Source organism: Carya illinoinensis, chromosome 16 (genome assembly GCF_018687715.1).
Source record: "Carya illinoinensis cultivar Pawnee chromosome 16, C.illinoinensisPawnee_v1, whole genome shotgun sequence".
Taxonomy (NCBI): domain Eukaryota; kingdom Viridiplantae; phylum Streptophyta; class Magnoliopsida; order Fagales; family Juglandaceae; genus Carya; species Carya illinoinensis.
In genome coordinates this window covers 23,002,152-23,011,364 of record NC_056767.1, presented here as the reverse complement: position 1 = coordinate 23,011,364, position 9,213 = coordinate 23,002,152, and the positions used below count along the sequence as shown (strand labels likewise).

The following is a 9,213-nucleotide window of genomic DNA, read 5'->3' as shown; positions in this document are numbered from 1 at the left end:
TTGATAATCTAAAATGAATTACGATAAGTCGAATGATTTTCATATGGACGTCCATAAAAGAACCAGAAGATTCTTTTACTATAAAGTCTTACCACCAGAAGTGGAAAGAAAAATTTGTCAGAAGCAAATAAGATGAAATAATTCGACGTTATCTTGATTATCATATGTGAACCAGAAGTTCATATGATAATTAAATTATGGATGCAATAAGATAAAAATGTCTCATATTCGAGCTGCTAAAATCCCAGCGAGGATTGAAGTCCTTGAAGGACAATTAAGAAATTCAGCAGTCTAATGAACATAAGACATGTCTAAAGGCATGTGAGACTTATTGATACAAAAGATAAAGCATCTCAAAAAGAGAAAGACACAAATAATTGGTGCTCCTGAAGAGGCCATACCCACGAAACAAGCAATAAAGTCCATCCAGATTTTCTGTATAAAATTTTCCTATATAAACTTTTGAAGAGTACAAATCTCCTGAAGAGTGCCTCCTGAAGAGGTTTATCATGAAAATGTCTTCCCTTGAAGAGGGACAGGTACCTGAAATTAACGAGATCTCGTTACATTTCATGAATAATGGAGAAATTATGGATAGAAATAAAATCGTTGTCGACAACGTATTTCCATATGAGATGGCAATTGACATTACCAGAAGTAATGTAGCAAGTGAATCAAGAACCGTCGAAGAATACCGACGTAAAATATTGGCCAATATTCGAAAGAAACAATTCCTGCAGAATTGATTCACTAGTAAAATATGATGCATCGGGGCTTATAGTCCAAACACCTAAAGAGGTGATGCTTGTTGAATGTCAGTGGGTATTTATGGAAAGGAAATAAAAATGTGATATATAAATCACGAGTCAGTTTCTCAATTCCTGCAGAATTGATATGCAGAATTGATATCACTAAGTAAAATGTGATAAATATTGACTTGAAGTCCAAATACCTAAAGAGGTGATTTTTGTTAAATATCAGTAGATGTTTATATACATGATATAAAAAGCCTGAAGCTTTTAATATGAAAATGTGATATAGAAATCACAAGTCAGTTTCTCGAAGAAACAATATTGATATGATTTTAAAATGGTTGAAATCATATTGAGATTTTTATTAGCTTGAAAGTTACCGAGAGTTTGGATATGCATGATTAACTGCATATTTATATGGATCATTGGATCATGATATATATATGAAAATCCCTGAAGGATAGAAAATGTCTGAAACTTCTAATATGAATACATCTGGAAATATGTATTCTATCAAGTTTCAAAGATCCTTATATGATCTAAAGCAATCCAAACGCAAATGAAAACAAGCTATTATTGCAGTTTATATATATGATTTAAATGTCATTGAGGCTCCAGAAGAGCTCATGAAACTGCACATATTTGAAATATAAATCTGAAACCCTTGCGGCTTCAAGGGGAAGATGGATGATGTTATTAGTCATGAAATACCATCTTTTAAATACAATTAGTATTTCAGATTCATATTATAGGTTTGATAAGAAGTGTGCATTATTAAAGAAGAAATAAAATGAAGCACACAGAACATCTACCAGAAGATAGAAACACAAATATGAATATTTGTGAAATATTATTTTATTATCTTGAAGCAAGAATTACAGAAATTTAAGGCACTTTGCCTCATTCTTCAAATGCTCTTGTTCTTCAAGAATCTGCATGTCATCCCTATCTAAAGCGGTGGGCAATCGAAAAGAAGATTTAAGCAAAGATTTTAAATTCCTATTCTCTTTCTTTATTGATTCTATCTTCATGTTGGACTCCAGAAGAAGTCGCTGAAGTATAGCAATATTCTCGTGGAGATTGTCAACTCCACAAGTTCTGGATTGCAGTCGCTGAGAAAATGCGACAATGGATGATGAGTATCGGGTACCGAGACTCACAAGCTCATAGATAGCTTCATTATCTGACCTATGAGTCAGATCATTACATTGCATGATAGCACCTGTGGTAGAAGCAGGAACAGCTGATGAACGAGGTGCAGAGTACCTCATATATTGGCCATGAGAAGATCGCTGAGCCATTGCAGAGTAAAAATGTAGAGAGAGATTGCAGGATAAGAATGCAGAAAGAGATTGCAGAGTAAAATTGCAGTATGATTACAGAAAAGTGAAGAAGATGAGATGCGAATGAAGATGAGCTGAATATCTCTTTTATAGAGAAAATTATGATACAACATCTCTCGTGAAGCAAGAGAAAAGAGATGGAATATAGCTTCATAGCTCTGCGGCGCCTGACAGCTGAGGCGCCTGACAGCACGCCTGACAGCTGCAGCACCTAACAGCACGCCTGACAGCTGCAGTACCTGAAAGCACGCCTGACACCTACAGAGGAGTTGAAAATCTGCGGTGCTTGTCTGATCTTAAAAGGCTGGCCACCGTTTTTAATAAAAATGGGGTCCACAGTTAGTTGGATGTACAAATGCGAGTTATCTTTCAGATACACACAAGAAGATCATTGCAATTCATGAGAAGAAAGTTGAAATTGATATCAAGAAGGTACGGTCAAGTAAAAATCTGGCAGATTTATTCACTAAAGCATTACCAACTGCAACATTTAAGAAGATTATGCAGAACATTGGAATGCGGAGGTTTGAAGACCTGTTATCATACACTTTTCAGGGGAAGTAATGTCTTGAAGACTTGAAGACTTGTGCTGATTGTACTCTTTTTCCTTCGCTAAGGTTTTATCCCACTGGGTTTTCCTTTGCAAGGTTTTAATGAGGCAATCCTAAAGCACTCGGTGATACATATGAATAATGTACTCTTTTTCCTTCGCCATTGGTTTTTTCCCACAGGGTTTTTCCTTGGCAAGGTTTTAACGAGGCATATTCTTTAAATATGGTCATCCAAAGGGGAAGTGTTATAAACTATCTTGAATTGTATGACCACATTTATCTAGTCGTCAAATGCATAGTGCATAGTGCTAGCATAGTGAGCTAACATAGTCCCCTTTGTACGCCTATATATATCGTTGAATTCTTTAAGAAATATATGTTTGATAATAGATCAATAAGTTAACCTCTCTCGCTCTCTCTCAATCTCTTGACACTCTCTCTCCTTTTTATTAAGTTTTATAACAATTATTTAATTTATATTCAAATAAAAGAAATGGTATTTACAGTAATAAAGTATATAAATATTACATAATTTTTTTAAAAAATAATAAATAAATACGACATTTATAAAAAAAAAAAATAATTTTGGTTAGCTGTAGTGATGTGTGGCGTCGGCCACGAGTATTGATAAACTGATGTCGACAGCCTGAAAATCTCCATGAAAGTCTCAAAGAATGCAGCATGTACCTGCATAAAACAATTTGGTTAGCTGTGAGAATCTCCAAGCCTTTGTGTTTTCAGTGACAAGTTAGCCTAAACATGGCAGAGTACGTAGTTTCCTTGGTACTAGATAAAATTGCAACCCAACTCATTGATGAAGCTGTTTCCTTGTCAGAAGTCTGTAGACAAGTTGAATGGATCCAAGACGAATTGAGGCGAATCCAATGCTTTCTTAAAGATGCTGATGCAAAGCAAGATGGTGATGAAAGAATTAGAAACTGGATAGCAGACATTCGAGATGTTGCTTATGACAGCGATGATGTTATTGACATCTACATCCTCAAAATGGCACAACAGAGAAAATTCATGTGTTTTGACAGTCACCCTTTTATGTTGGGCAGGTTCATTGCTCGCCACCAGATCAACAGGCAGATCAGTAAGGTCAAAACTAAAATTCAACATATCAATTACAGTAGAGGAACTTATGGAATTGAAAATTTAGGGATAGGGGGAGAAGTGACAGGTCTTGCAGTTGGTAGGCTTCGGGAGAAGAGACGATCCTCTGCTCATGCTTGTGAAGATGACACTGTTGGTTTGGTGGAAGACATGAACAAATTGGAGGCAAAAGTGATTCAGGGGGAGCCGCGGCGATCGGTAATTTCAATCATTGGTATGGCAGGCCTAGGTAAGACTACACTTTCCAAGAATATTTATCATTCTAGCTCTATCAGGAAGCATTTTGATTGTTGTGCCTGGGTTTATGTTTCTCAAGAATATAGAGTCAAGGAGATCTTGCAATATTTAGGCAAAACAATATTGGGGCTTGGAAAAGCGGACTTTGACACAATGAGTAATGAGGATTTGAAGGAATTCTTGTCAAAATTCTTGGAGGAGAGGAGGTATATCATAGTGCTTGATGATATTTGGAAAATAGAAGTTTGGGATGATCTCAAAGCAGCCTTTCCTGATGTGGGGAATGGGAGTAGGATAGTGTTAACTACCCGTTTCAAAGATATTGCTCTACATGCTGATCCAAGAAGCCCGCCACACGAGCTATGCCTTCTTAATGATGAGGACAGCTGGAAATTGTTGTCCAAAAAGGTGTGCCTAGAATGGAACTCCACAACAACTTTACCTCCATGGTCTGAAGGGCTTGGCAAGCAGATTGTGAAAAAGTGTGGGGGCTTACCTCTTGCTATTGTAGTATTAGGAGGTCTCCTGTCCAGAAAAGAAGCATCCTACAGTGAGTGGCTCAAAGTGTCGCAGAGTGTGCATTGGCATCTAACACAAGACCCAACTCTATGTGCTGACATCTTAGCATTAAGCTACCACGACTTACCATACTACTTGAAACCATGTTTTCTCTACTTGGGTCTTTTTCCCGAAGACTTTGAGATTTCGGCCCGGAAGTTGATCTTGTTATGGGTTGCCGAGGGATTTGTACAGCCAAGAGGCCAAGAACCATTGGAAGATGTTGCAGAGGATTACTTGGAGGAACTAATAGGAAGGAGTATGATCCAGGTTGCAGCTAGGAAATCAAATGGAAGAATTAAAGCATGCATTATACATGACCTTTTAAGGGAATTTGCAATATCAAAAGCTACGGAGGATCGATTTCTTGAAGTCATTCATCAGGACGTCAAAGTTAAGTCCTTTACAAGAGGTCGTCATCTTTCTGCACACTGCAGAGTTCCCCCTGCAGTTAAAAACACATCAAAGGTCCGCTCCTTACTGTGCTTTGACGTTAATGAACCCGTTTTGAGAGAAATGAAGAAATTCAAACTCCTGCGAGTTCTTGACTTAGAAGGCATTCGTATAGCTAGGCTTGACTCAGCTATTGGAAAGCTTGCTCATTTGAGGTACTTGGGGTTAAGAGGTACATGGCTAAAAACTCTCCCTTCATCAGTTTGCTATCTTGTGAAATTGCAGACTTTAGATCTGAGATCAACTTTAGTCAGTCCTATTCCTGCTGTGGTTATCAAGCTGCAGCAACTAAGACACCTATTTTTCAATGGACTTGTGGAGATGGTGCCAAGCCCACCACCCTCTAGGACATTTCTTGCAAATCTCCAAACCTTACATGGGCTGTGCATTAATGGGACTGAAAGTGTAGAGAATGTTTTAAACAAGCTAACCAACCTAAGAGAACTAGAATTGTACGGAGAACTAGAGTTGCACGAAAAAGCTTTAGGCATGTGGATTTTGAACCTGAAGGGTCTCCATTGTTTGAAGTTGCACGCAAGAGGATTGCGTCCTGCTGTTGCCATCCCAATGCTGGACTTTTCATCTCACACTCATCTCCACAAGCTGCACTTGGTAGGGCTTCTGAATAAAACACAAACTTTTCCGCCAAACCTTACCGAGCTGTCCTTACAAAACTCCTTTTTGAGTGAAGACCCCATGGAAAAGCTGGAGAAGCTGCCAAACCTGAGAGTTCTGAAATTGAAGCAGTCATCATATGTTGGAAAAGAAATGATTTGCAGTAGCGGTGGTTTTCCACAACTGCAGATCTTGAAACTTACTTTTCTTTCGTCAGTAGAGATGTGGAGCATTGCAGAAAAAGCAATGAGCAATCTGAGAGAATTAGAGATTGTTGAATGCAAGCGGTTGAAGATTGTTCCCAGAGGACTATGGCCAGTAACTAGTCGTTGCATTTTAAGATTGGGATATATGCCTTTTGATATGGAAATGAAGGTTCAAGAGCGTCAGGGTGAAAACTGGAATAGAATTGAGCATACACTTCCAGTTTGAAGAAAACATCTTTTCTAGCCTTGAGTAATATGTATCTTAGCTTTACCAATGTTTTGTTTTTATCCCCGTGTCATTGCCTTTTTCTTTTCTTTTTCTTGGCAAGTAATGTTTTCAATCACCTTAGAACAAATAATTAAACAAGTGTAGGAATCAGATTTCTCGCAGACAAGGAGAAAAGGGGCCACCAGAGTAATCTTGATCCCATATTCTCTTTGTCAAAGAACTCCTGCATTTAGTCGAGTCAAGTTCGAGCAAGTTGTGAGTGATCAGGTCTTGTTTGCTAATTTTTATTCCAACACGAATTGATCTTGAGTTTATTACCGAATTACATCTTACAGTTACAAAATGCTCATTTATTTATTGATTGAGTTCAAGATTAATTATGAGGCACTTAATTTTAACAAAATAAATTATTTATATTGTATCTTATAACTTTATCTACAAAATTTCACGAGCTTTTTAATTAACAAGTATTTGCAAGCATGCAAATCTGCTTTAGCTGGACTTTTCTACTTCAGCACAATTTGTAGGACTCCAGCTTCTTCAGTTTTGAGTAATGTTATAGTCATGGAATGTGCAAGTATCGTGTAGTCGTTTTCAGTTTTGAGTAATGCTATGTCAAGAGTTATTATTATTATTATTATTATTACTATTATTTTCTGTTTATAATATCATTGCTTGTTAACATTTAATAGGCACTGGTATTTTGGTTCTTTGTACTTAAAAGACATAAACATTTCAGAATCTTGCTACAAGGAAAGAAGATAGTTTTCATCTTGCAGTGACACTTTTCCATTTTTTACTATTTGGGATACAACTTTTCGCTTTTTTTTTTTTTTAAGAACTTCATTAGTGAAACAAAGTTCATAAATGGGATTAACATTATTATAAGCCAAGTTTCTGTTGTCTAGGGAAGGATCCTTCCCACTATGAAATTCTAACAAACATGTTGGGATTTCTACCAGAGGGACTTTTCCAAATTTGTTAGTGGAATATTCCCATTGCGGAATGGAATGCGAGCATTGATTTTGGAATCAATGCATTTTGACTACTCTCTATTGTTCAAGATTTTTTAAAAAGAATCTGGTATCACTTGTTACTCTTTCTGCTTCCCAACTTTTGCCTTATGAGGACGGTTTATACTGTTGATGGCATTTGAGGAGTCTTCTTCTATGATATTTTTTTATCTGTCTTGAGCATGCTTTTTGTACTCCTATGTAGGCTTTCATTGCCTCACCTTGATTAGGGTCAGTACTCGATATGAATCTGGTGACTACAAACTGAATTTCTCCTCTTTTTGGTTTTGAAGAGGCAATGTTTCAAGATGTATTTCTCATGTATTTTTGGCCAAACATTTCTTTCCATGTGCTTTTTTTCATTACTGATTAGATGTCAGACAAGTTTGCTAGGTAATCCTTTATTGAAGTTGGCAGCAAGTCTTATTCGTAGCCCTCCTAAAAACTTAGGTTTGCAAATTGCTTCCAAGATTTAGGTGTAATGCTTTATTTTTCATTGCAAGTTGAAAAATATCATGCAATTTATAATTACATCTTTGAATAAATTCTCCTCATAATTTATCAATAAAATCTATAAAAATCTCAATTATTTCGCACGCAGTCTCACTAGTTGGGCCAACTCCCTTGAAACTATAAATGACATTATATTTCAAGAAGGGCACTAATAAGGTTGTGTTTGGTTGTTAAATCAAACTGAATTTATCTCAAACAAATTATTGATGGAATTTACTAGTTTTTCAACTTTTTATAAAAAATTTAAACTCTTCCCAACCTGCTTCATACATTTCAATATAAAATGTTAAACTCATCTCAACTTAAACTTATTTCAAATAAACTTACAGAATACTACTATTTTGATAGGTTCTGAGAAAAGCCATCGATAAGTGCAATTTTTTTTATACAATTTTTAAATTCCTTAAACAATTTTTATTTTAAAAAGTCACAAACTCATTAAAAATATTTTCTTAACTGTTAAGTTAAAAAAAAAAAAAAATACAATAGGTGTCATTTCTTGGGATCCATTGTCGGTGGAAATATCATTTCCCTTTAAAGAATTCTCCTCCTTAAAGTTTAGGGTTTAAGATTTAGGATTTAGCAGTCAACTATTATTTTTGTTTTGCATTGTAATTGATTTTTTATATATATATAAGTAAATGGTTAGATTAAAGTTAGTTATGTCATTTATGGGCTCTACATGAAAGATTGTGAATTCTTTGTTGGAAAATAATTTAATAAAGAGAAAAGTTGCGTAGTGGTCAGGCTACTTTCTGCATATTAGCAGCCCTCCTATTACTACTTGACATCTAGACAATTACATGACTTTAGTGTGTTTCTCCTCTTACCCGATTACGAAACCAGCCCTCCCTCTCCGATCTATTTTTTTTTTCTTCTCTCACTTCTCCCATCCCCGACGATTGAAGAGGGAGACCCAGACGGTTACGGAGCTTGACCCAGAAGGTGACGGAGACCCAGTCGATGACGAACGACTGCAGCTATTCCCATCCGAACTCGGTTATCTCTCTCTCGGTAATCTCTCTCTCTCCGATTAGCATGAAGCCCTAATTCGAGATGGGGTTTTTTCGTAACAAATATTGTGGGCACTCATGGGTTTGTGAATGTGTTGACAATACCGGCACAGAATATCAACTCAAGCAAGCCGACACAGAATGTCAACTCAAGTAAGCCGATACCCACTTCTCCCGTCAACTATAAAGATTTTGTAGCCAAGTATTTTCTCATAGCTCATACTTCAATACTATCGAAGCTCATTTTTGCTCAAACTCATCAGTTGTAATTGTCTCATGAATGCAATGACAAAATTCCTTCTGAAAATCTAGAAATTTGTTATATATATGGGCCAAGTATTTGGGAAAATTTTGTAAAATGTGCCACAAGTACAACCTATGAGTTGTATTCGGAAGTACCTCTGCAATGGCCTTAGCCATCGCCTTGTCATCATCGGTAATTATAGTTTTCGGGGCACGCCCAAGCATAGCCTCTTGCCATGTTCTCAATAACCATGTATATGATTCAACCATTTCATTAACTAACAAAGCACGACCAAACATTATGGTTTGATAATGATGTTAACTCCAGAAAATGGCCCAAATTGCATTTTATAAATATTAGTCAAGTAAGT

The 9,213-nt window shown here is 36.4% G+C and overlaps 1 protein-coding gene across 1 annotated transcript; it reads left to right on the top strand.

Annotated features, from left to right (window-relative positions):
* The first annotated feature begins 3,267 nt into the window (after window positions 1–3,267).
* On the top strand, window positions 3,268–6,382 carry LOC122298382 (probable disease resistance RPP8-like protein 2). The gene is made up of 2 exons (XM_043108102.1): window positions 3,268–3,991; window positions 4,079–6,382. Exons 1-2 carry the CDS (start codon window positions 3,406–3,408, stop codon window positions 6,055–6,057), a joined length of 2,565 nt encoding a protein of 854 aa, XP_042964036.1. The 5' UTR covers window positions 3,268–3,405; the 3' UTR covers window positions 6,058–6,382.
* The last annotated feature ends 2,831 nt before the right edge of the window (window positions 6,383–9,213 follow it).

Coding starts and splice junctions, on each gene's coding strand:
- LOC122298382 (XM_043108102.1), top strand. CDS start 3,406: ATGGCAGAGTACGTAGTTTCCTTGGTACTAGATAAAATTGCAACCCAA. Junction 3,992..4,078: donor CATTGGTATGGCAGGCCTAG/GTAAGACTACAC, acceptor ATGTTTCTCAAG/AATATAGAGTCAAGGAGATC.